Here is a 26,548-nt window from a genome sequence, read left to right on the forward strand (position 1 = left end):
CTTGCCCAGCCTGCTCCCACTCCATTCCAGGGCCACCTGGGTCCTCTCCCACTTACAGCCCTCTTCTTGCCCTTTGGACGTGACACCTGAACTTGCTTCCTCCAGGCTGACCTTTGGCCCTCTTTAAGGGCCTTGGCTGGAAGCTGCCTTCTGCTCCTGCTGCTCCTGCCCACCCTGTGGACGCCCTGCCCAATCCCTACCCCTGGACCTCAGCCTTGGCCCTTGTCGTCAATTGCTGAGGACCGGCATGGAAAGTTACAGCTTAGACCAGCCATTGCAATGTGGACCCCCACTTCTTCCACCCTGCTCTCCTGCACTCTGGCAATTGGGCTGGAGTGGCCACATGGGGGTGAGGGACAGAAGGAGAAGACTCAGTCTCAAGGTAGGTGATGGCCTGTAGAAATTAATAGACCCCAGGGCAAGGCGCTAACCAGGTAATGAATCCCTATCTGTCTCTTGGAGTTGACTGTGAGCTCTTTGAGTTGGGGACATATCCTCATCATCTTTTACTGAATCTTTTATTTCCTACCCCTTCCCAATTCCCAACCCCTCCCCCAAAACCAACTAGGAAAGTCCACGCACAATATACGTGTTGCTTTGAATTGGATTCCTTCATTTGACACACGTTTACGGATCACCTGCGAAGAATGAGCTACTGTGATGGGCATTTTGAGAGATGCTAAGACAGATGAGATATGGACGCCACCCTCAAGGAGCCCCCTCATCCTACCAAGGAGGAGGACATACATCCGTGGAACTAGAAATGAAGCAGAAAATACAGGATGTTTCCAGAAAAGCCCGAAGGCTGGGCTGAACTAGTTTCACCTCAAGTACTTGGTGGTATGGTCTCTATGGGTCAGCCCAGCCTGGAAAAGAAACCTCCCAACACATCCCATGCAGCCTTGAACACAGCTCTAAGCTGAGGGAGAGTCGGTATTGCAACCACTTTGTTTTGTTTTCCGAGGTTTTATTTCCCTTGAGTTCCCCATTTGTCTTGGTCTCTTGGTGCTTGTTCTCCCTGACCCTCCGCCCACAGTCATCCCAAACAAGACAAGACCTTTGCAGAAAAACAAATGTCTCCTCCTCCTATTACAAGATAAAGGTGCCCTTTGTGTGTTATTTTCATTAATTTATTGACGCTTGCTTTCGTACTGCATTTGATTGGCCTTTCGTACTGCATTTGATTGGCCTTGTACTTACTTTGTTGAAGCCCGAAGGTTGTTTAAGCAACAGGGCCCAAAAAAGGGAAAACAAATCAAAGAAACACTAAACTCTCAAAAAATTTTTTCTTTTTCTTTTTTCCAATCAACCAACTTAGTCCCAGAAATGACATTGTCAAGAAGAGAGTCCAGAAACAGGTTGGGTGGGAGGAACTTTCATAATTTGCTTTTCTTCACTGCTAAATGACACAAGCAGGGGTTCAGACTTCATGTGGGAGCCATGGGGTTCGTCCCCAACGGGCTCTGTGCTGTTGTCCTTTGGTGGCCTGCCAAGCCTGGAAGCTCTGCCCAGGAGCCTGCCTCCTGATCTGTGCCCAGTCTCCCAGGGTAAGTCTCTCCAAATGACCACAGGCTTTTTGGGGTAGAATTATCACGTTTTTCCCGATTTGTAGCTCTATGGAGGTGGGGCAGCCTGAAGGTCACAGGAAGGAATACTGAATCAGAAGTCAGGAGACCTGGGTCCTAGTCTTGGCTGTATCCCTGACCAGGGCAAATTCCCTGACTTATCTGGGATTATGTTTCCCTGAGTCAGATAGTCTTCAAAGTTCAATGATTCTGTATGCCCTTATTTAGCTTCAGTTATTTAATTATAAATCAAATGAATGTTCACAGTAGAAAAGATGGTACAGAAATATCAGAACAGGTCCCTTACCTCTATCCACTGTCACCTCCAGAAATAACCACTGTTGTTTAGGCGAGCATCCTTCCAGATATTGTCTAGGCCCACACAAAGGTATCACCGGGCGTGTTAGATCCCCCCTTGTTTCCACGGTCACCAGTCTGCCTAATAGCTATGGAATTCCCTGCCTTCCCAGGCAAGACTCTTATCTTCTTAATGCATTTTGTCCTTTTGGCACCAAGAAAGGTTTCGCTCGATGTTTTGTTTTGTTTTTAAATATGTGTACACTTTTTCTAGAAAAATTCCAGAGATAAGGAAAAGGTGTGGAGCCCGCTTGTACAGGGCCTACATTCAATTATGTGTCTGTATTCCCAACTCCTCGTTCAGTGGTGTCACATTGGTAGCTTGAAATTGTCCGCACTAGAAGTATTTTTTACCACAGAAACTGGCACTTGCTACAAATCAGGGCCACCCTCCCTCCCATCCAGTTTACCAGCACGTCACTGGGCCTGGTGAAGGACATGACTGAACAACTCAAGATGGTCAGCCGAACGGCACTGTGTAGTTCAGTGGGCTCAAGCAAACTGGATTTGTAGGCTATGCACTTTCTGGCAAAAGATAACAGAATAAAAAGATTAAAAAAGGGCAAGATCATGGAAATAGCTGCTGGTGGAAAATAGGGACTTACAGCTCCTTTACCCTGCTGTCCTGAAGCAAATACTCTTATATCTCTTAGACCTCCATGGGAGAGTGTTAGAATACTGGCCCCAATGAATCACAGCTTCTTGTGTCCACGCCCCGTTGCAGTGCAATGTTGCACGTCCCCTATCCACAGAAGTTGAGTCTATTTTGCCATCTCCTTCAATCTAGACGGGTCTCATGACCTTTTTTTCCCCCATGACTTTTTTTTTTTTTTTGACAAGTAGAATGTGGCAGTAATAACTGTGTACAAATCCCGGCGTTTAGGTCTAAAGGGGTCTTCCAGCTTCTACCATGACCATCTCATAACCTGGAGACCACCATTCCTTCATGAAGTTCAGTGAATCTGTTAGAGGATGAGAGAATGCTTGGAGAACTGACAACCAGCACCAACTGCCAGGCATGCGAATGAGGCCATTTTGGACCCTTCTGCCCAAGTCAGATGATTGTAGCCAGGTGAGTGATTACGGATGAAACCAGCTGCCCACATAGCCAACCTGCAGCACAGTGAGAAACGGTAAATCATTGTGGTTTGTTACACAGCAACAATGAACTGAAACCTTAAAATCTAGAGAATACGTACAGCAGGTCCTGGAGAGCTGGCTGCCCTTCCCTGCTATAAACAAAGCCTTACTAGAGCTGATAAGTGGTCAGGATTTATTTAAGGTGCTATTCCTCCCCGGCGTTCAAAGGAATCAAGTTCTAAGAGTGGGATTGTAGGGATTAAGACCATATTTATGGCCAGGGACCCTCCTGCCTGCCCTTCAGAAGCCACATCTTGGCTACTTTGTTCAGCAGTTTCCAGCTCACCTGTTAAAGGTCTGCCTTCCCCAGGTGAGGAGCGGATGGGGCAGACCTGATTCACAGAGCCTAAACTGATTGATAATGCAGAGGAAATTTTGAGGAGACTCTGAGGCACATCTAAGCTTCTTTGTAGATAAACAAAACAATCCCCAAACCCCAACATAGTACTGGAGGTAAAAAATAAATGGGGATTTGAAAGATGACAAAATGTTGGGTCATGTGTCTAGGTCATGTGCTTATATATGGCGGTTACATAAAGATAGTAAAAAGTCAGTTAGATCCCACTAGAGTTTGACCTCTTCTGAGGTCTTTACATTGTTCTGGAAGTTTCTGTTTGTATCCTTTCATCACTAGATTGCAAACCTCTTGAGAGCAGGGACTATGAATTATTCATCTCTATGACTGAGAGCCGAGCACGAAGCTTTGCACAGAGCAGGCATTCAATGACTGCTATTGAAGTATAAATTCAAGCCCAAAAAGCAGGGTTGGGAACATAGAAGCTAATGGGTGTCATGGTTTTGAAATTATGAAAGGGTGGGAATGTCTGCAGAGGAGCCAGGAGAGAGGGGATCTGAGCCCCAGGAAACTGCTGCAGATCTGGCCCCACAGGCACTTGTCTCTCCCAACCCTGGGATGACTGGTGACTTCAAGGGGCGGCTGCAAAACCTCAGACCACGGTGTTACCCTGAGCTCCCTTACTTTCCAACCTGGTTCGGAGAGAGGCGACTTTGCTTGGCTTTGGGCGAGGGGGAATCTGTGCCCCAGAGCAGAAACCCTGCAGTTGTGGCTCTCAATCCCTCAACTGTCCTAAGGCAAAACCAACAGTGCAAAAGAAACATTGGAATGCGGCATATCTTCAGGGACCCTCCCCCAGACACTTGCCAGCAGTTGCATTAACTTGTCATTCTCATTGAAGGACACCTGCCCCCTCAACTCCTCCCTGTAGCCTCAACCCTTGGGGCTCAGGGTCCTGGGTGCTTCAGGGGCTCCCAGATATCTGATTGCGTGAAAGTGGTGACCCTGGGAAGTGTCTCTCCCTCTTTCTACTACTCAAGCTCTGCTTTGTACATCTGGAGATAAAGCCAGGAATAGGGGTCCATTGAGCCCTTGTCCCTTCCAAATCCCTCCTCACTTCCTTTCCAACCAAATGCATACTGTCTGGTCCTTAGAGACTTTCTTTGTTCCCTGTCTCCAGAAGGAAGGAAAGCAAGGGAGGAGGGATGCAAAAAGAAAGGGAGTAGAGAAAGATGGCCTAACAACCTTCCCAGTTCCCCCATTACCTGCAGAATAAAATTCAAATCCTGTTTTGGTATGTAGAGCTCTTCCCACCTGGGCTCACCCACAATTGCAGCCTTATCTCTCTCTGCCTCTCCCTTCTCTGACCTAACAACCACTGGAGTCTACACCAGGTTTCTGTAGGTTCTTAGTCTGGAATGTCCTTTTCCCCTCCCTGACTGCAAAGTGATACCCACCCTTCAGGCCTCCTTCTGCTCTGCAATGCTTTCTCATGCTTTTCAAGCAATATATAAAGAATGGAGTCAAAATGAAGTGCCCCTTCAGCCAACCCCCAAAGCTATCCCTCACCAAATGTAATCACTTTTTCCTATGCATCAAAACATGTTTTCAACTTTTAATAAAGATGAGATTATTCAATATTTTCCTGGTGTTTCCTGGTGTAGCCTATCTGTTAATCTTTTCTTCATGGCTTTTAGAATTGGGGCCTTCTTTAGAAAGGCCTAACCCAACTCAAGTTTTAAAAAATATGTTTTTATATTAATCTCATTGATTTATAGGCTTCAGAAATGTTTTGATCTTAAAGCCACCTGGAATTTTTGTGTATGTTGTGATATAACTTCTCCTTAACACTGATAGCTAGTCTTCCCAGTATATCATAGTCAAATGAAAGCACGATTTAGGGTCATGGGCAAGTCACAGGCTATGGAGACAGATTACTGCTGTTCAAATCCCTGCTCTGCCACTTACCAGCTGTGTGAACTTAGATGAATGATTTAGCCCACTGTGCCTCAGTTTCCTCTTCTGTGGAATAGCACCAATTGTGGTATGTTCCTCGTAGGGTTTCTGTGAGAATTAAATAGATGTAAAGCATGGAGAACAACGCCTGGTATAGATTATTTTCCCCATTAATATGAATCTATCTCATCAGCAGCTTTCACCTATCCTTTATTGATGGACATTTAAGTTGCTACCATTTCCTTTGCAATTCTAAACTGTGAAGTAACTTTAGTGTAAGTATCTTTAAAGATATAGCATTCTGTACACATGTGGGCATTCTTGTTCTCACTACAAAATGGCATCAATTTTCATTCCCACCCCCATACCTAACCAATTTGAAGTCCTGTTAGAGAGCTCCTCCCCCAACTCTTTTGTGAACACCAACGATCAGCAATTTTTGGTAAGTTCTATCAAACCAGTGGACCAAATAAAATATCTCATTATTTTTATTTTTGTTTCCCATGTTATTAGTGAGATTGAATGTCATTTTATGTGTTTATTGATAAGTTGTTTTTCTCTCTTCAGTGAACTGATTCCTTTTTACCGTCTGTCAATTTCCATTGGGTTTATATATCTTTCAGTTGTTGATTTATGTAACAGTTCTTTATATATTATGAATATCAATCTTTTGCTCTTTGCCTAAGTGGCAAATAATTTCTCTCAGTTGGCCATGTGTTTTTAATGTTGTTTATGGTTTCTTTAATTATACCACAGATTTCAATGTTTATTTTTAATCTGTTTATTAACAGATAAATCTATTTATCTGTAGCCTATCTGTTAATCTTTTCTTCATGGCTTTTAGAATTGGGGCCTTCTTTAGAAAGGCCTAACCCAACTCAGGGTTAAAAAAATATGTTTTTATATTAATCTCTTATTGATTTATAGGCTTCAGAAATGTTTTGATCTTAAAGCCAACTGGAATTTTTGTGTATGTTGTGATGTAACTTCTCCTTAACATTGATAGCTAGTTGTTCCAACACCATTTTCCCCCCAAAATTGTAACTGCCATCATTATTATTAGCCAAGTTCCTGTTTATTCAGGAGACACTTCAGGACTCTGTTCTTTTTCCTCACCCACTTCGTTATTCCAACCTTAACACCACATTTATTATTATTATTATATCTTTGGTGTCTTTGTTATGTGTCTGGATATGTACAAGGAAGTATTCCTCTCATTATTCTTCTCTTTCAAAATGTTCTTGGCTATTCGTGTGTATTTACTTTTCCAGATGAATTTTAGAATCAACATATCCGTAAAAAGTCCTGCTGGAATGTCAGTGGGGATTCATTTGAAGGAGAATTAATATCTTTTTAATATTGAGTCTTTTCATTGAGGAATTTAAGCTGTTCTCACATAATCAATATTTGTATGTCTTTCAATACAGTTTTATAGTTTTCTTCATAAGTCCTGTATATATTTTTTAATAATTTGTTCCTAAGTGCCTAATAGTTTTTATTATTAATGTAAATTATATTTTTATTATATTTCCTAATTTATTATTGCTGTGTATAAGAAAGCCATTGATTTTGGGGGTATGTTTATCTTTTTTTTTTTTAAGATTTTTTTTTTTTTTTAAGATTTTATTGGGGAAGGGAAACAGGACTTTATTGGGGAGCAGTGTGTACTTCCAGGACTTTTTTCCTAGTCAAGTTGTTGTCCTTTCAGTCTTCGTTGTGGAGGGCGCAGCTCAGCTCCATGTCCAGTTGCCGCCCTTGCGCAGGACATGAACCAGCAACCTTGTGGGCAACCTTGTGGTTGAGAGCCCACTGGCCCATGTGGGAATCGAACCGGCAGCCTTCGGAGTTAGGAGCATGGAGCTTTAACTGCCTGAGCCACCGGGCCTGCCCTAAAGATTTTTTTTTTTTTTTTTTTTTTTTTTTTTTATTGGGGAAGGGGAACAGGACTTGATTGGGTAACAGTGTGTACTTCCAGGACTTTTTTCTAAGTCAAGTTGTTGTTCTTTCAATCTTAGTTGTGGAGGGCACAGCTCAGCTTCAGGTCCAGTTGCCAGTTGCTAGTTGCAGGGGGCGCAGCCCATCATCCCTTGAACTGGCAACCTTGTGGTTGAGAGCCCACTGGCCCATGTGGGAATAGAACCGGCAACCTTCGGAGTCAGGAGCATGGAGCTCTAACCACCTGAGGCACGGGGCTGGCCGGTATGTTTATCTTCTAATTTACCATTTTGTTATCTTTGATAAGCCACCATCATTTTTAAGGGGTTGGTCTTGGATGTTATGTATAATAATCATATAATCTATTAAAGCCATTTTGTCTCTTCTTGTGTTGACATATAGCTCCTATTTCCTTTTCTCATCTTATTACAATGACTATGTATTCCAGGCTTGTTTAATAATAACAATGGTATCGGCTCAGATTATCTCAATCCTGCTTTAAAGAAAATGCTTCTAATACTTCACCATTAAGTATAACACTTGCTACAGGTTTCTGATGGAGACTTTATCAAGTTAAGGATGTTTCCTTCTCTACTTCATTTAAAAGAAGGGTTGTTTTTTTTCCAATCATAAAAAGCATTTTACCAAATGCTTTTGTTTTTGCAGGGAGAGGGAGATCAATTCAAATAATTTTCTCCCTCTTTGGTGTACTAAAGTGGTGAATTCCATTAACAAATATTCTAATGTTGAACATCCTTGCATTACTTTTAATACAGTGATTCAATTTGCTAATATTTCAGTTAGGATTTTAAAAATCTATGTTTATAAGCAAATTTAGCCTTTAGTTTTAGTTTTGTTTTGTTTTTGTTTTTGGTGTTTTTCTGTGCTTGTCCACTTGGTATCAGCATTATGCCAGCTTCATGGAATGGGCCTATAAAATCTTACCACAAAAACACCCTGGCCTCAATTCTTTTCTGTTGTCAATTTAGGTTTGATACTATTTCTTAAGTTAATTGAGATAATTTCTGTTTTCCATGAGATTGTAAATTTAATCCAGATTTAATCCAGCCGTACATCGTATTCTTTTGATTCTTTAATAACCTGTGTTTCTATAATCATCTTCTCTTCCTATTTCTAAAATTATCAACTTGAGTCTTTTTTCCTTAATCAGACTTCTAAAAATTTTATCTATTGTATTAGTCAATCATCAGCTTTTGATTTTAGATAGCTCATGTTTTCTCATTTCATCTATTTCAGTTTTATCTTTATTAATTCTTACATTCTACTTTATTTAGGTCTGTTTTACTTCTCTTTTTCTAGAATCCTGAGTTGAATGCTTAGATAACTTAGTTTCAGTTTTTCTTATTTTCCAGTAAATATGTTTGAGGTAATAAATATTCCTCCAATTATCACTTTATCTGCATTCTATGAGAATTTTGTATACTTGTACAGTGTCCATATTGTCATTACTTTAAAGAAATCTTTTAGTTTTGATTTCCTATTTACATGACACTTACAAATTACATGACATTTCAGTTTTGAAATAACATAAGAGCTATTTCAAAAAGTGCTTTAAAATTGCAAGTGAATAGATTTTTTGCTATATTTGTTGTTAATTTTTAGTGTTATTATTCTATGGAAAGTTTGGATCATAAGGTTTCTGCTTTGTAAAATTCATGGAAATTTTCTTTGTGATATATTACACAGGCAATTTTAAACTATTACATGGATATTTGAAAAGAGTGTCTATCCTTGGAAAGTCCTACAAGAACACAGATATCCAGTAAGTCAAGTTTATTATCCAAATCTTTACTTTTTATTGAATTACTATATCAATTTTTTTCCCTACAGTTCAATTATTTCCTTCTGGTCTTTTTGTTTGTTTGTTTGTTTTTCTCCATTCTTAACTTCTGGAGCTCCTATATTGGTTAACATTGAATCTTCTAGAACTATTCTACATATCATTTAACATTTTTCCTATTAACCGTGTTGAGAATAGAACCACGATTTAAATTTAGGATTCAAATGCCACTGAGCATGTGAAATCCTCTGGTGATTTATTGTGTAAGTACTGCCCAAACAGTAAAATTTGACCAGTTAGAAAACCAGCATATATTGGGGAAAAGCACATTGGGATGCAAATGATCAAATAGCAGAATGCTGAATTTTGTGAAATCTGGAAGGTCAGTTCGGTGAAATACAATCAGCACTCCTCAGGAGCAGGCTCCCTCTTCCAGGTTCAACCAACCACAGATCAAAAATATTTGGGAAAAAAAAATGTTACGTTGTTGCTGACATTTACTAAGTAGTTAGGACTACACATGGTTGTGTCTGTACGGAACACTTGACAGACTTCCTTGTCATCATTCCCTAAACAGTACAGTATAACTATTTACATAGCACTAACATTGTACTAGGTATTGAAAGCAATCTACAGATGGTTTAAAGCATACAGGAGGATAGCAAATACTAGATGATATTATATAAGGGACTTGAGCATCCAGGGATTTTGGTATCTGAAGGGGGTGCTGTAACCAATCCCCCGCGGATACTGAGGGACAACTGTATTTATTAAGCATTCTGTGAACAGCACAGAAGCTACTGCCCTGTTCTCATGGCAATGCAAATCTCTTGGAGAGACAGGACATACACCAATGCAGTATAGTGCAATGAAAAAGGCAGCACACACTTTCATGCCAAAATGAATGGCCCAGACAGTGAGTGCTGCCCTCAGTCCAGGGAGTCGGGTTATGGAGGTTGCAGACACAAGATTGCCCATGTAGAAACCTCACCCCAACTGACTTGAGCCCAAAAGGAACTTATTATTAGCTCATGAGTATCTGATACCTGTTAGGCACTACTTCAGGTTCTCTTGGCCTCAGCTTCTCTTTTTCCAGCTGCCACCGCTGTGACCAGATCTGCACAAGCTGCAACTAACTTCACATGGGCACAATTATTCGGCTCCTCGCCTCAAGCTGTGTCTCTTGCCTCCTGCCTTGGGACCATCCCAGCTGACCTGAGGTGCAGGATCCTACTTGGCTTCCAATATCCCAAACCTGCAAGTGTGGGAGAGTTAACCTCTTATGATATGACTCAAAGGACCACTCATATGAGATGGGAACCAGTTGACAAATTCTTTGCTCTTTCTTTTCTCAGATGGACTGTCCTGTGATGCAGTTTATATACTTCTTAGAGGACTGGCCCATGGGATCAAACTTGGCGGCAGCCATCGGTATGCAAAATTGGATTGGTTCTCCCTCCTTTGCTGTTGTATTGCCTTTGTCCCTCACTCCTGCCCCCTGGGATTTCACTTCCTACTATAGTGGTAGCACAGAGCCCTTTGCTCAGGCTCTGCTCTTTTGGGGACCCATACTTAGACATCCTGTAGCTGAGAAGTCCAGGTAGAGGTGATGCAGGGGCTCCAGGTTTCCCCTGTGTTTTGTCTGTGTTAGCTGCCTCGGGCTCTTTCCCCATGCTACTAAGATGGCCCCAGGAGCCTCAACAATGGATGCTTCCAGGTTCATATTGCATAGGAAAGCGTCCTAATCTCCAATATCGCAAACAGAAGTCCCAGAATTGAGAGTTATTGGCTCTGCTAAACTTAATTAGGTCAGTGACCGTGTCTGAACCCATCACGGTGGCCAGAAGAATGCCACATTGTTGTTGTCTTCAACCTAGATATTGGGTCCCAAAGGAAGCACATGGATGGAGGACGGGAGGAGATGGGTGCTCAAACAAAAATCAGGACTGTTGCTGCAGGAAAGGGGAATGGATATTGTCTAAGGTAACAACAAATACCCGGCACAGGCAGAAAAGCTAGAAGTAGGAGAAGCCAATCATCCTGGAGCCCCAGTAGAATTTTCTGCAGAACGTTTTTAGGTTCTCCAGAAACCAAAGCTTCTGGCTTACACCCTACCAAGAATTGTTTACTTTTATTTTTTCCAAGGTGGGTAGAAGTACTGGTCCACAGGCAAGGTCTGTTTCCACCCTAAAAAAATACACACACCAAAGTATTTCATCTTCAGAATAACCACAAAAATGAAGAATACTCTGTTGAGTGATAAAAGCAATTGAACACACAGCAACAGGGCAATTCCTGTGTGCTAAGCACTGTACTGGTCTCTAGGGTTCAGAGCTAAATAAAACATGTTCCAAAAAGAATTCCAATTCATTTCCCTGCTGAAAAATCACTCAACATTTTCCCACCCATGAGAAACCAAATTCCCAGTTTTCTAACCCAAGGCTCTCCGTAATCTGACTTCTGCCTCCCCAGCCGCCTCTCGAGAGCCTCACCTTCTGAGCCTATGCACCAGCCACTCTGAACCATTACCCTTTCTCAAATTTCTGTGTTCTTTTATTGCATTAGGCAACCACAGAGCAAAGTCATCATTCAGTCAATATTGATTGACTGCAAGGCTCTACGGAGCTCACGTGCAAAAATAGACAAAAGTGTAAAACGTGGTCCCGGCCCGAAAAAGGCTTGGAATCAATCAAACGTAGAAGACAGGTCATAAATACATGGGAAGTTAGGTAACCTAAGGATTAAATAACAATCTAAAACACCAGGGTGTGAGATTCTGAGACATTTTGAAAGCGGGAATCACAGAGTCAGGGACACTGCATATGAGAGAAGAGAGTGTTAATAATGCTTGTTTATAGTGTAAAAGCCATTTCACATATTTTCTTACTTGAGTTGAATGAAATGTCCATTAGATCTAAGACGGAAAGAAGGAAAGGAGGGGAGAGGAAAGGCAGGAAGAAGAGGGAAGGAAAGGAGGAGGAGGTAGGAAGGAAGAAAACATAAACATTTATGTAGGTTTTACAGTTCACAAAGCATTTTCACAGGCCTTGTCCCACTTGATTCTCACACAGCTCAGAGGGTTATTATAACATGAGGCCTGAGACTCAACGCAGCCATACCCAGCTAATATCTGGCACAGCAGGACTGAAACACAAAGCCTCTAATATCAAGTGTATAATTGTTCTATGCTCAACTACAGCTGACATAGCTAGGAAGTGGGAGCCACATTGGGTATATCCTACGTATATGCAAGAACAATCAAAGTCGAAAGACAAAGTTTCAAGTAGTTACCAGCAAACTGTGAAATGTGACAGGAAGATCAAGGAGAAAGAGGACTGAGTTAAGATCATTAGAACTGTTTTGTTTTGACTTTTTCTTTTTGTAAGAATTCATTGATAAAAGTTAAATAGATCAGAAATCAAGGTTTTAGGCATCAAAATCACACGTTTAAAATGTTTGGGCAAATATATATATATATACATTTATATATATAAATGTGTGTGTGTGTATATATATATATATATATATATTTGAGCACATTCTAGAGTGAAATTTGAGATCAGAATCATGTCCATCCACATAGTTGGTACACAAACGGCAAGATGCCCACACAAATTGATGAGAAAACCCCTAAGACCTCTTATAGAAATGTGGAGAAAAGGTGTGGATAGAAAATTCATTGAAAGTAAATTCAAGGAGCTGATAAATGTGTGAAGACATGTTCATCCTACATATAATGAAAGAAATGCAAATAAAAACAACAAAGAGATGTCTAAAATTTTCCTTATCAAATTAGCCAAGAATAGGAAAAATTCTTTGTGGCTAATGCTGGCTGGGATGTAGTGAGACAGACATGATTATACACTGGGAGTGTAAAATAGTACAATCTTACTGTAAACTGGATTGTCATTACATATGAGTATTAAGAGCTTTTAAAAAAATATCCCCTCTCTTTGACTTGGTAAATTCACTTCTGGAACTATCCCAAGGAAATAATCAGAGATGTAGTTAAAGACTTACATGTAAAAATGTTTGTTAAATATAATTGTTTTTAATACAGAAAACTTCTCAACAGCCTACATGCTAAGCAAAGACTAGATAAATTATCCTAAATCATAGAATGCAGTCATTAAAAATGATGCTTATGATAATGTATAGTGTCAGGGAAAAGAGGGACCATGTGACGCTACCGTGTTTCCCCGAAAATAAGACCTAGCCAGACAATCAGCTCTAATGCGTCTTTTGGAGCAAAAATTAACATAAGACCCGGTCTTATTTTACTATAAGACCAGGTATATAATATAATATAATATAATATAATATAATGTAATGTAATGTAATGTAATGTAATGTAATGTAATATAATACAATACAATACAATACAATACAATACAATACAATACAATATAATATAGTATAATACCGGGTCTTATATTAATTTTTGCTCCTAAAGACACATTAGAGCTGATTGTCCGGCTAGGTCTTATTTTCGGGGAAGCACGCGGTAAGTGGACTGTGGGATACAAAACTGCAACTACAGTAGAAATTCATTCAGAAAGAAAAGGAGCAGATGCTTACAATGGTCATCACTGTGTGGGGAGATTAAAGATGTTGCTATTTTCTTCTTTATTTCTGTTTTCCAAATTTTGTACAAGGAGCATTTCCAGGTTTTGTAATGAGAAAGAAGCCTTGATATTTTAGACTAGAAAAAACTTATTTTGTTTTCTTAAGCATCAAGTTCAGTTTCCCTTAAAAGATGTAAATTGGTGTTTCTGCTGCGATTATGTTTAGCTGTAAGTCATGGAGCACTTCATGTGGTTTAGAAAGTAGGCTAGACCTAGACAGTTACTACTTTTGGTCAGAGCCCTTATCTCTGTGATTATCTTGCGTTCTCTTTATGGTTATAAGACGGCTGCTGCAGCTCCTGCCAACAGATCCATGTTAAGGCAGGAAAAAAATGGAAGTGTTCCAGTGGCGATTTTAAAAAATGATTCCAAATTCCTTGACATTCCTCCTTTGAGAGGTGGGGGTCTAGGCACTTTCCTCTTGAATCTAGGCAGGCTTATGATTACTTTGACCAGTAGAGTTTGGTGAAAGTGGTACATTGTAACTTCTGAAACTGGGTCATAAAAGGACAGATGTGGGTCTCTTAGAATGTTCTCTTTCCAGAAACTCCTTCTTGGGACGCTTCCTCTCAGAATCAGCTGCCGCGCTGCGAGAAGGCCAAGCCAAGGGAGAGTTCAGAGGTCATGTGTATATGCTCCAATTGACAGTGCCAACTGAACCCAGCCTTTGGTTCATCCTAGCCCAGATACTAAACATGTAACTGAAGAAGCCTCCAGATCCATGCTGCCTAATTCACAAGCCGCTGGCCACATGTGATTATTTAAATTTACATTTCATTAAAACTCAATAAAATAAACACTTCAGTTCCTCATTTACACTGGCCATATGTCAAATGCTCAATAGCCATGTACAGCTAGTGGCTATCATATTGGACAGCACAGATATAGCATGTTTTCATCATTGAAGAAAGTTCTACTAGACAAACCTGCTCCAGATGATTCTTAAGTGTTGAGTTTTCCCAGCGTAAGCTCCAGTCATTGTAGAGCAAAGATAAGCCATCCATCTGCCTGTGCCCTGTCTGAATTCCTGGCCTACAGGATCCAAGAGCATAATAAAATGGGTGTTTTATGCCACTAAGTTTTGGATAGTTTGTTACGCAGCAGGAGTACCCAGAGCAAGCTCCTTTGATAAGAAAAGCAAAGTTTGCTCAGAAACCATCCCAGCTGACTTCTGTTTATGTCTCATTGGCAGAACAGTATCACAATGCCACATCTAACCAATGAAAGCAGGGAAAAATATGCATTTAGCTCTTATAGGCTCTTCAGTCACAAAGACAAGGGGAAAGGGATGGAGCTTGGAAAATGGGTGAGCCAGCAACGGTATCTGCTATAATTGGCATATATCTATTTCTATATCTCTATATCTCCATGTCTATCTCTGTATATCTATCTCTCTATTATATGTGTTCTCTCTCTTTCCACATATATATATATATATATATATATATATATATATATATATATACATATATATATATATCTCAAGTATTGCAGGACTGTGTATCTATTTTATAAAATAGAATTTTTTTATATACTGTAATTCTATTTTAGTAAAGAGTTTCATAATAACAGATGCAATTTATGCTTTAAATTTATATATCATTACAATAGAGCCCTTTCTATTTTCCTTAACAGAATGTGCAATGGATGAAATCTAGAATTCATATATTTAAAGCACTCTAATATTAACTCACAGAGACTTTAATGTTCCTTGTACTTAGAATGTTGTGAACACTGTATCACTCCTAGAATCTGAAACTGTAACCTTTGGCTGAGATCAAAATCTTCATCCTTGGCTAAGGAAAAGACATTTTAAGATTTGGTTTAGATTTTTATTCATCAAGACAATAGGGAGCAAGCAAGTTATAAGGAGACATTCTCCTATCAGACCAAGTGGCTTCAGTAGAATTGCCTGTTCCAAAGATAAATGGGGTATTTAATGTATCTAGTTATCTTTTAATTACAAAGTCTCTGTTTCTATCTCTATTGGAGAATATATGGCCCTGCTCTACTATCCCATATGGGGAGCAACAGGAAACTACATTGAGGTTTACGCAGTCATATGTGCCTTCCTTTGAGAAATGTTTAGGAAAGAACTGGTTTACTTGGTTTTTAATAACTCAATGATTAGTTTGCAATCATCCCTTATTAACAATATTTAAAATGTGCATGCTATAGTTTATGTTGTATGACTGTCTAAAATAAATAACAATAATGATAAGAACAACGTTGCATTTGGATAGTGCTTAATTTCAAATAAAGGTCAATCGTTGATTCCCTAGAAATTAAATAATCCTTAGTAAATACACATCATGTGCTGGTGATTCCCTTGTAATCCTGTCTCGGTTTATTAGGAAACAGAATGAGAATAAGAAAGTTTAGGATATATCTCTCTCAGAAATCGAGGTGTGCTGTATGTGTGTTTTTATGTGTGAATGAGGTAATAATTCAGGGCACTTACAAGAACTGTAATTTCCAATGATACTGGAACTTATTCGTTTACCAAAACAATCATTACTTCTAGTGTAAGGCACTGCTCTAGGAATTGTGTGGAATGCAAAGATGTGAAAGGCAACAGCTATGACTTCCAGTGACTATCACTTGCCCAGAGAGAGGAATATGTGTTGTTTTTTATCCTGCCTGAGGCCTAATATCCATAAACCTGTGGAATGCCAAAGTAAATATTAAATAGTAATAACCCATGTGAGGGGTCCTTTAAAGTGCAAGACTTGGATAAAGCGAAATGTATACCTGTGACTGGCCGTGCTGGAAGGCTATGAATTTGGTTTTTCTTTTATTTGTAATCTATATTTGAAAAAACAAAACAAAACACTATATTATTTACTTTAAGGACACTGAGTTTTAAATGTGGAATTTTTTTAATTGAAAGGATGTTAGAGATTTTTTAATCCAACTCTTTTTAATAGATGAGAGAATTTCACCCGAAATAGGTGAAATTCAGATCTCCCAATATTTGCTCTTTAGTCCTTTCTCCAGTATGCCATGGACTCTGTGTGTGTGCGTGTGTGTGTGTGTGTGTGTGTGTGTTTATATTTATATTTGGTTTGGGCTCTCTCATACCCTGAGGCTGAGCAGCAATAAGTCATACATTTTTGACATCTAAATTTCTGATTTAAAAATTCTATTTCCTGCCACTTATTTAATCACTATCAGACGGCTGCTCTCAAATTTTAAAACTGGGATTATAGATCCCAGGGGGCATTCAGAAAAGAGAATTTGTGCCTTCCCGTTAGAGAATTTTTGAAAAGTATAGATAAGCTTGACAAAATTACAATTCATCTATCTTTAGTTAGACATTTTAATTTCAGCCAAGCCTAATATGCTTCTCTAATTATAGTGATACATTTTCCAAATTACAAATCAAGACACATGGCCCAACACATGGTCCTGGAATTCTGGATATTTCGTACAGTAATGTTATTTGCCTAATGGTAAGAGAAATTATGCTCGAGAGCACATGAAAAATCAAGTGGTTCTCTTGGTACGCTATTCCTAAAATATCCTACCTAGTTTCTTGCGATGTCTGTGCTCCACTACTTATAAAATTAAAAATACCTCACTTTTTTAATACCAAAAGGAGTTAATGTTCATCACAGAAAACAACAACAAGAAAATACCAATGAGCCAAAAAAGGAAACACTGAACAATTCTTTGATGCAAAGAAAGGGGCGTTTTCATTTAAAATGCTTCCATACTTGCACAGTCAAATCCCACTCGTTCTTCCTTACAACTAAAAAAAAAAAAAAAAAAAAAAAAAAAACACAAAAACCCAAACACGAAAAATAATCAGAATTTAAAAGAGTCATTGGGTGAAACTTCTATGTTCTTAAAAAAAAAACACGCGGCCTGAGTTTTAGGAATCTGTACAATAAACATGAAGCCGGTCACCTGACCGCTCCCACCCTCCGCTCATTCCACACACCCGTCTTCCCTGCTCCTCGCACACACCCTGGGACTTCAGAAATAGCCCTTTTCAATTTGGTTCCTTCTAAAAGGGGAGAAAGGATGGCAGCAGGGCACTAGAGTCAGGGCGGAGGAAAAGGGAACAACCAGATTTTGCGTCCACAAAGCGCAAAGCCTCGAGGCCTAAAAGGTAAAGCGGTTTTGTGCCCAAGCTGGTCTACACGCAGCCGGCTCCGCGGACTCCCCACTACTCGGTGAGTTGCAGTTTAACTTCCTTGTAGTAGACTGAGAAAGCAGGCCCCACGGTTCTGAGGGGAAGGCGGCGCCCCAGCTGCTACTTTTCCTGGAATTGCTCCTGGAGTGCAAGGAAAGGGGCCTGGGGAGGGCTGGGAGACGGGTGTTTCATTCATTGCTCCCCTGCCTTCTGCCCCCACGCGGCCCTCCCCCTAGACTTTCCTCGTTTCCCAGGGCGAGTTTGACGTCGGTCTCCAGGATACCAGACAGCCAATCAGTGGTGGCTGAGGGAGAAGCGTGGCCAATCAGGCGTCGTTGCTACCTCTGAGTAATATTTTTAGCGGAGAGGGACGCTGGGTTCCGCTCCCAATGTTAACTTGGTGCGTTTCTCTGCGGCAGGTTGTGAAAGGGGGCGCTGATCCGCCCCTCGTGAGTCCTTCTCTGTTCTAGCTCCTTATTTGCCCAGACATATTTCAACCGAAATTTATCTTAAACGCCCATTACTGGAAGGCACCGTGTTCACTGTATTTATGTGATAGAAGGCACTTGCAATACACGCACACATATACGTGTATGTACTTAGATACATTCACAATTCGGCGCGGGGGCCTGAGTTGGGACATTGGGAATAAAAGGTCATTCTTCTTACGGTCTCACGCCACCCCGACGTCTGAGTTGCCGCCGGGTCGCACGGAAGGTCTTAAGTGAGATGCGGAGGCAGTTAAACTGTCACCTGGGCGGGAGGTGTGGCCAGGTGGTCTCCCTTCCCCACCCCCAGCCTGACACGGCAGTTTTGGGTTCTGTAGTTGCCACTCACTGGATGGCAGTTGGCCTAGGCCCCTGAGGTAATTAATATTCAATTAATCCGGCGCACGAGTCCCTGTCACAGTTCGTCCTTTCTCTAGGCTCTCCTGGGTGCACCGGAGGCCGATTTGGTAGCTCATTCACGACCGGGAGTTTCCTCGGCCACAATCCCACTCGGATAAGGCACTTTCTGTAAACTCTCCTCTCTCTCTCGAGGACTTGGTCTCTCTTCCCGGTTCTCCCCCGCGGCTTCGCCACCTGCTTCGCTCCCCTCCCCCCTTCTCCCTGGCGCTGTCAGCCTAAACCGAGCGTCAGCCGCCCCACCCCACCTGTCACCCTTACTGGCACGTCTCTCTCCCAATCGCTTTCCAACTACTCCCTTAATTCCGCCCCTAGCGACCCCAGTTCGTCGGTTCATTGGCTATCCTGGAGCCCAAGGGGTGTGGTCTCGCTCACCCGGCCCTCCGCCTCCCGTCAGGACCTGGGCAGGCGGGACTTGGCCAATGGTGTCGGGGGGCTGGGCAGGAACGCAGCCAGCCGGCGAGGGGCTGGCGGACGGGAGGGAGGGCGGGGAGTGGTCACACCGCCCAGAACTGTGTGACGCGAATGGGCGCGCGCGCACCCCTACGGGAGGGGGGTGGGGGCGGGGATGAGGGTATAAAACGAGAGGCGGGGCGCGCGCCGCGGCAGAAGGAGCGAAGCTCTGGCCCGGCGTGGAGGGGTTGCGCTACGAGGACGCTGGGCCGGGCACCGGGCTGTGGAGAGAAGTGAGCGCGCTCGCCTGACCTGTCCCGGCCACCCCGAGTCCGAAGGGCGAGCCCCTGAGGCTAGCGCCGAGGCCGCCGTCCTCCGCCTGGCCGTGTCGTCGTGCATCCAGCCCGCTCGCCGCTGCCGAGCCTCCTGTGCCCCCGCCCTGCTACCCCTTGTCCCCCACCCGGCGGCCGGGTCTGTGGTGGAAGCAGCCCCGAAGCCCGTGAGTATCTGGGGGCAGCGGGCGGGGTCGGAAGGCGCAGGGGATGCAGCCGCGTCGAGACTCCGGCCCTCGGGGGCTCAGGGGCGGCGGCGTGGCGGCCCCTGACGCCCGGCCCGGGGTAGCTCCGAGGGGCCCCGGCGCGCCCGGGAGCCGGAGGCGGGGCCGGCCGGCGCGTCTGGCTCGGCCCGGCTGACGGGGGCAGGGCGGCCCGGGGCGAGCGATCGGGGATCGGGAGTTGGGAGTCCCGGGAGGAGCGGCGAGCTGGAGGGCCGCGCGGAGTCCGTGGGGCTGGGGAGCCGGAGCTCCCCCGGCTCTGGCCGGGTCCCAGGAGCCTCGGGGCGGGGGGCGGGGAGCGGCGGGTCGGGTTACGGCGGGGGGAGGGAGCGGCTGACCCGGGAGGCCGGCGCCCCGACCTGCGCGGAGCCGGGCCCCGAGGGGTCGCGGCCATTTCTCGGGGCCTGCCTCTTCCTGCTCCCCCTCCTCCCGGAGGAGACTTGTGCTCTCTTCCTCCTCCTCCCCGTCCTCCTCCTCCTGCCTTTGCTGCCGCTGCTGCTGTTCCCTTGCGCTCGGTCTCCGAGAGCTGTGAGCAGAAATCTAATGAGACCCGACTGGCTGTTTATGTAATTCTCCCCACTCGTGTCTTAAGGCGTTCCTTTGCAACTACCTTCCGCGCAGCCTGCTCTTCCCCCCGCCTGCACCTTACAGCAATTCGGGTTAACCGGCCGCCTTCGCCGGCTCTCAGGCTTTGGGCGTGGAAAGTGTGTGTAGTTTGGGGGCAGCCAAGGGAGTCTTTTCCCTTTGTCACCACAAATATGGAACATGGCCCAGATGGATGCATGCCAGCTTGATTTTTAAATGTCCTTTTAAGTGAACCTTAAAGTGGACAAATAGATCTCCTTCGCAAATATCTTCTGTTTGCCCTTGATCTTTTCTTATCCCCACCCAGTGCTGACCCAGCAAACGTTTAAAGGTCGACCTTATCGTACGGGACTCGCGGGCAGTTCTCTTATCGGGAGGGAGGGAGGCGGCTTTGAAAATCAGAATAAAACTCAGAAACCCTGCCCATTGAAGAGAGTAATCGGTAGAATTTGAAATGAATTGTGGCTTTTGTTTATACTTGGCTGCTGAAGAGGTATTTTCAGGTTTTAGAAAAATACACATTGAAACGTAAAAGCACAAAGCAGCTCGATCGTGTACCCTCGGTATATTTAAGACCTCAACTGTATAGGATAATTTGGTTCCTAATTATCATTCACCAGTATGGCAAATCATTTAGTACTTAGTGCCTTTCATTTTAGCCTAATATACTTTGGACATTAAAATAATCTTCCTTTGGAAATTAAAATAATCTTCCTAACTTCTCCAATTGCCAAATGTTTTAACAATAAAGCAGATTTAAGCAGTACAGTATGTCCAAAATGAACTGAAGTACAGAATTCACTTCTAAATTGGTAAACAGGAATATGACCAATTTCTAAAACGGGCATATATATGTGTAGAGGTGGGTGGGTGGGTATGCTGAGTATAGTTTTCAGCAAATGTTCTTGTGAGAATTGAGGGGGGAAAGAAGGAATACACTGCATATTCTGGAGTTATTTTTCTTCTTGGAACTCTTCAGAAACACAAATAATAGGGTGAAGAATAATTGTTTTAACTGTAAATCTTGTTTTCCAATGAGATTTTGAACTTGAATAAACAATTTTTGATTGTATGTTCCTTTATTTTGTGCTGATAATATTTTTCAGACTTTCTAGCCTGTTTGACTTTTTCGAAAGTGAAATTATTCTGGGGTTAAAAAAAGCTCTGTGGGACTTACCTTTATCTTATTTGTATATGTTTGCTTTTTGTTTTGTTTTTTCTTTAAGGAACAAGACCACTCAAGGTGAAGGATAATCTACTAATACCAGCACTTTGAATGAAAATTTGTTACTCTGCCACAAACTGAACACTTTTTTGGGTGTGTGTGTGCGCGTGGGGGGAGTTGAAACACAAATCTAACTTTGTGGCGTAGCAGCTATGCAGCTTGAAATCCAAGTAGCACTAAATTTTATTATTTCATATTTGTACAATAAGCTTCCCAGGAGACGTGTCAACATTTTTGGTGAAGAGCTTGAAAGACTTCTTAAGAAGAAATATGAAGGGCACTGGTATCCTGAAAAGCCATACAAAGGATCAGGGTTTAGATGTATACACATAGGGGAGAAAGTGGACCCAGTAATTGAACAAGCATCCAAAGAGAGTGGTTTGGACATTGACGATGTTCGAGGCAATCTGCCACAGGATCTTAGTGTTTGGATCGACCCATTTGAGGTTTCCTACCAAATTGGTGAAAAGGGACCAGTGAAGGTGCTTTATGTGGATGATAATAATGAAAATGGATGTGACTTGGATAAAGAGATCAAAAACAGCTTTAACCCAGAGGCCCAGGTTTTTATGCCCATAAGTGACCCAGCCTCCTCCGTGTCCAGCTCTCCATCACCTCCCTTTGGTCACTCTGCTGCTGTAAGCCCTACCTTCATGCCCCGGTCCACTCAGCCTTTAACCTTTACCACTGCCACTTTTGCTGCCACCAAGTTCGGCTCTACCAAAATGAAGAATAGTGGCCGCAGCAACAAGGTTGCACGTACTTCTCCTATCAACCTCGGCTTGAATGTGAATGACCTCTTGAAGCAGAAAGCCATCTCTTCCTCAATGCACTGTCTGTATGGGCTCGGCCTGGGCAGCCAGCAGCAGCCGCAGCAACAGCAACAGCAGCAGCCATCCCAGCCGCCGCCACCGCCACCACCACAGCAGCAGCAACAGCAGAAAACCTCTGCTCTTTCTCCTAATGCCAAGGAATTTATTTTTCCTAATATGCAGGGTCAAGGTAGTAGTACCAGTGGAATGTTCCCAGGTGACAGCCCCCTTAACCTCAGTCCTCTCCAGTACAGTAATGCCTTTGATGTGTTTGCGGCCTATGGGGGCCTCAACGAGAAGTCTTTTGTAGATGGCTTGAATTTTAGTTTAAATAACATGCAGTATTCTAACCAGCAATTCCAGCCTGTTATGGCTAACTGAAAAAAGAAAAAATGTATCGTACAAGTTAAAATGCTCGGGCCCAAGGGGGATTTTTTTCACCTCCTTGAGATTTTTTTTTTTTTTTTAAGCTTATAGTAAGGATACATTCAAGCTTGGTTACAAAAATAAAACATGCATCATTTTTCATTTGCCAACCAAGCACAAAGTTATTTTATACTGACTGTATATTTTAAAGTATACTCTCAGATATGGCCTCTTACAGTATTTAAGATATAGCAAGGACATGGCTGATTTTGTTTTTTTTTTTTTTTATAAAAAATTGGCACTAATAAGTGGGTTTATTGGTCTTTTCTAATTGTATAATTTAATTTAGTACAAAGTTTGTAAAATATCAGAGGATATATATAGTTTCTACGACATGGTATCGCATTTATATCTTTTTACTACAGTGGTCTGTGACAGCAGCAGCTTCATGTTGTATTTTTTTTACTGAAATTGTAAGATACCCATCTTAAAGACATCAACTATTCTAAAAATTGTGTACAGGATATTCCTTTAGTGGTGGAATTAAAATGTATGAATATTTGCTTTTTCAAAAAAAATGTATTTTCTGTTAAAGGTTTAAAGATTTTTGCTATATATTATGGAAGAAAATGTAATCGTAAATATTAATTTTGTACCTATATTGTGCAATACTTGAAAAAACGGTATAAAAGTATTTTGAGTCAGTGTCTTATATGTTAAGAGGGACTGAAATAGTTTATATTAAGTTTGTATTAAAATTCTTTAAAATTAAAAAAGCTTTTTGTGATCTTTGTTTTTAAGCCTTTGCCAAAGATCTACCTCTGCAGTTATGTTGTAAATGCTAATGATGCAGAAAGGTCTGACTCATTGAATCACAAGGAATAATGGAAAGCAGTTGCTCTGCTGGTATACCAGGTAGTATTTACCACATAAAAAGCTGTCCTATCAACACTCCACAGCCTGACCATTGCTTGGGACAGCTTTATTTTTTTTTTTTTTAGCAACTCCCAGTTCACGTGTCTCCCCGGGATAGGGATGGTATTCTAAGGCTAGTCAACCCTATTTTATAGCATGTTTTAAAATGGGTCATGCTAACATCTAAGAGAGGTGATAAAAGGAAATTCACTTGTGTAACCTAAGAGCATTTATTTGAAATGTATATGGAAAAAGACCATTGGGTCAGTTTTCTGTTTCTGTTTATGGGAGATGAATAGCTCATAAAACTTGCTTGGACAAAGCAGCTCACCTATTTAAAAAGATTTAGGTCTGTTTACTAATCCTTACGCCTAAAGTTCAGTCATTGTATGTAGCTGGAAAATTTATGATCAAAATCTATTCAAGATTAGACAAGTTGCTAAATGTTAGCATTTGTGTGCATTTTCCCAGCAAAAAAGTTTGCATGGTGTTTGTTGTTTTTTGCAAGTTGGGATAACCGTCCTGCTGGTTTGGGGCAGGGGTTAAAGATTAGTTACAGATACTATGGCAAATTATAGTAGCTTTGGAGTTTTTTTAAAACTGATGAGTTGGAAGGGAGAGACTATTAAAGAAATGAGTCATTTCACTATTTAAATGTCCATTAATAAATAACAGTGTTAACATAGCATTGGTGAGAAAATTGTCTTGAATGGGAAGGGAAAAAGAACATTCTATGTACTTTTATAGTAAGAAACCAGCACTGTCTGGGTTACTAGTGAAATAAATTTAGTTTCAAATGAGTTTTTTGGACACCAGTCTACAAAAGCCTTTTGTCTGTTACCCATACAGTTTAAAGCAATAAAAAGTTTTAAGGAAACAAGCACTGGAAATAACAGCTAAGCTGTTCTGTCAGCTCCATGGTGAGACCTTTGTCATTTAGTGGACAGAATGAGGCTATGAAAAAGTATTGGGATAGTGAGTGGAACCAGCCGAGATGTGGTCTGCCAACACTATCAATTATGTGCTTTTTGTGATCACAAAGTTTGAATAGTTCTATGAACAATCAGTAAAGGTTTTAAGCATGGGTTTTTGCTGGACACTTTTGGGTGAAGTTATGGGTTTAACTTGGAAGAAAACTGCATTTTTATAAATGAAAGCTCAAGTTAACACTTTCTGAAAATCAGAATAAGGCAGCTGGTCAGATACACAATAGAATTTGTAATAATCTGGAACACTAACATATATTTGGATTTTAAATAATTGAGCTTAATGTAAGTAAGAATATCAGATCTTAGAGATGTATTAACAAATATTAGGGAAATGTCATTGGTACATATGTTTGGCAGTTGAAAAGAACTAACTAAATTTTGTCTTGATTGGTTTTAAGAAAACAGTCACTTGAGCTTAGTATTCTTGAGGACTTTATGATCTTTTTTAAAAAAAAGAATAAACAGAGGCTCTGTTTTTGTGCCCTTTTTGCTCATTAGGAATGGGATTTTTTAAATGCTTATGTCTATAGCACACCTAAGAAAAGCTTACATCTTAGTCCCAAATCTTTTTCTCCTAGTGTCCTCACACTGGTGACCATCTGTGTGGAAACTGGGTTGACAGTTTGATCAGTTACACCTTAATAGGTCTTTCCTATCTTTGGCTTCTATATGTAGTATCCCTTGGCCTTATCCTGGTGTCCAAAATACTGCCTTATCGATTGCATGGCTCATCGATGAGTGAAGAAGATGATATTAAAAAGTAGCTCTGAGTTTAGAATATTTCTTAACGGCCCATCTTCCCTAAAATCGGGTGTATCATTAAATCTCTTTTGAATAGCTTTAACCTATGTTAGATGGCAAATGTAGGCCTTCAGTCAAAATGCCCCTCAGAGGTAATGACAGTATTGACTGTGCTTAATTTAGCTTTTGAAGGTGACACGAACGGTGCCCTGAGTTTAAAATGTTTTTCTAACGTGTGTTGGTGTGAATTTCATTCTCATAGATGTCTTAATCCACTGGCATTTTAATTGAGAGACTTAATCTAACCAATCTTCAGGAGTTAGGTTATTTTAAATAGTCACTAACATATAGAAAAAATAAAGTATCTCTCTCGACATACTCAAGTTGAAGACATAAAATACTGATTGGAGACCTTACTCCACACCCTTTCCCTACACAGAAAATAGCATAGGCATGGCACATCAAATATCCTTACTTGACTAGGCTGCATGCTTTTGTCAGAAGCAGGATAACAACTCTAGTATAAGATCAGATAAGAGGAAAGCAACCTTATTAGAAAACAAGTATGTAAAATTGCTATTGCTGAATAAAACTCATTTATATTGGTTAGTATGCCAATCAGTTATGCTTAATCAGTTTGGCCCAGGAGGTCACTTGAAATCAGAATTGTTCAGTTTTTGTGTTATGGTAGGAAGATATTATCTTCATGTTTAAAGGACCTAGGATCAATATCTTTGTGCATATAATTGGGAAATTAGCAGAACACGTGTTGGGGCCATTTTTTTTTAATTTTTAATCATTCAGTTAACAAATATTCATGTAGCTCTAATGCATCTTTTGGAGCAAAAATTAATGTAAGACCCAGTCTTATTTTACTATAAGACCGGGTCTTATATAATACATAATGTAATATAGTACAGTATAATATAACAATATAAAATTATATATTGTAAGACCCGGTCTTATATTAATGTTTGCTCCTAAAGACGCATTAGAGCTGATTGTCTGGCTTGGTCTTATTTTCGGGGAAACACGGTATGTGCCATGTACAGTTCTAACTTATTTTACAGAAGTGGAGCTGAGGCACAGCCTAACATCCATGATTGCATGGCCAGTAAGTGGCAGGCTTGGGATTCAAACTCAGTCTGCCTTAAGCTCTATGCTTTGTTCCCTCAGGTTAGTTGCTATTCTGATTTGAAGTCAGCAGAATAAGACCATTTTTGATGTATTAGCCATGTGACTTGTAGAATCG

General features: G+C 41.4%; 1 protein-coding gene across 1 annotated transcript; it reads left to right on the forward strand.

The window, feature by feature from the left end:
* The first annotated feature begins 19,330 nt into the window (after positions 1-19,330).
* TOB1 (transducer of ERBB2, 1) lies at positions 19,331-23,427 on the forward strand. Its single transcript, XM_081029042.1, has 2 exons — positions 19,331-19,609; positions 21,683-23,427. The coding sequence occupies exon 2, from the start codon at positions 22,043-22,045 to the stop codon at positions 22,664-22,666; it is 624 nt and encodes a 207-aa protein (XP_080885168.1). The 5' UTR covers positions 19,331-19,609; positions 21,683-22,042; the 3' UTR covers positions 22,667-23,427.
* The last annotated feature ends 3,121 nt before the right edge of the window (positions 23,428-26,548 follow it).

The sequence above is a fragment of the Rhinolophus hipposideros genome, assembly GCF_964194185.1.
Source record: "Rhinolophus hipposideros genome assembly, chromosome: 20".
In the NCBI taxonomy this organism is placed as follows: domain Eukaryota; kingdom Metazoa; phylum Chordata; class Mammalia; order Chiroptera; family Rhinolophidae; genus Rhinolophus; species Rhinolophus hipposideros.

Coding starts and splice junctions, on each gene's coding strand:
- TOB1 (XM_081029042.1), top strand. CDS start 22,043: ATGCCCATAAGTGACCCAGCCTCCTCCGTGTCCAGCTCTCCATCACCT.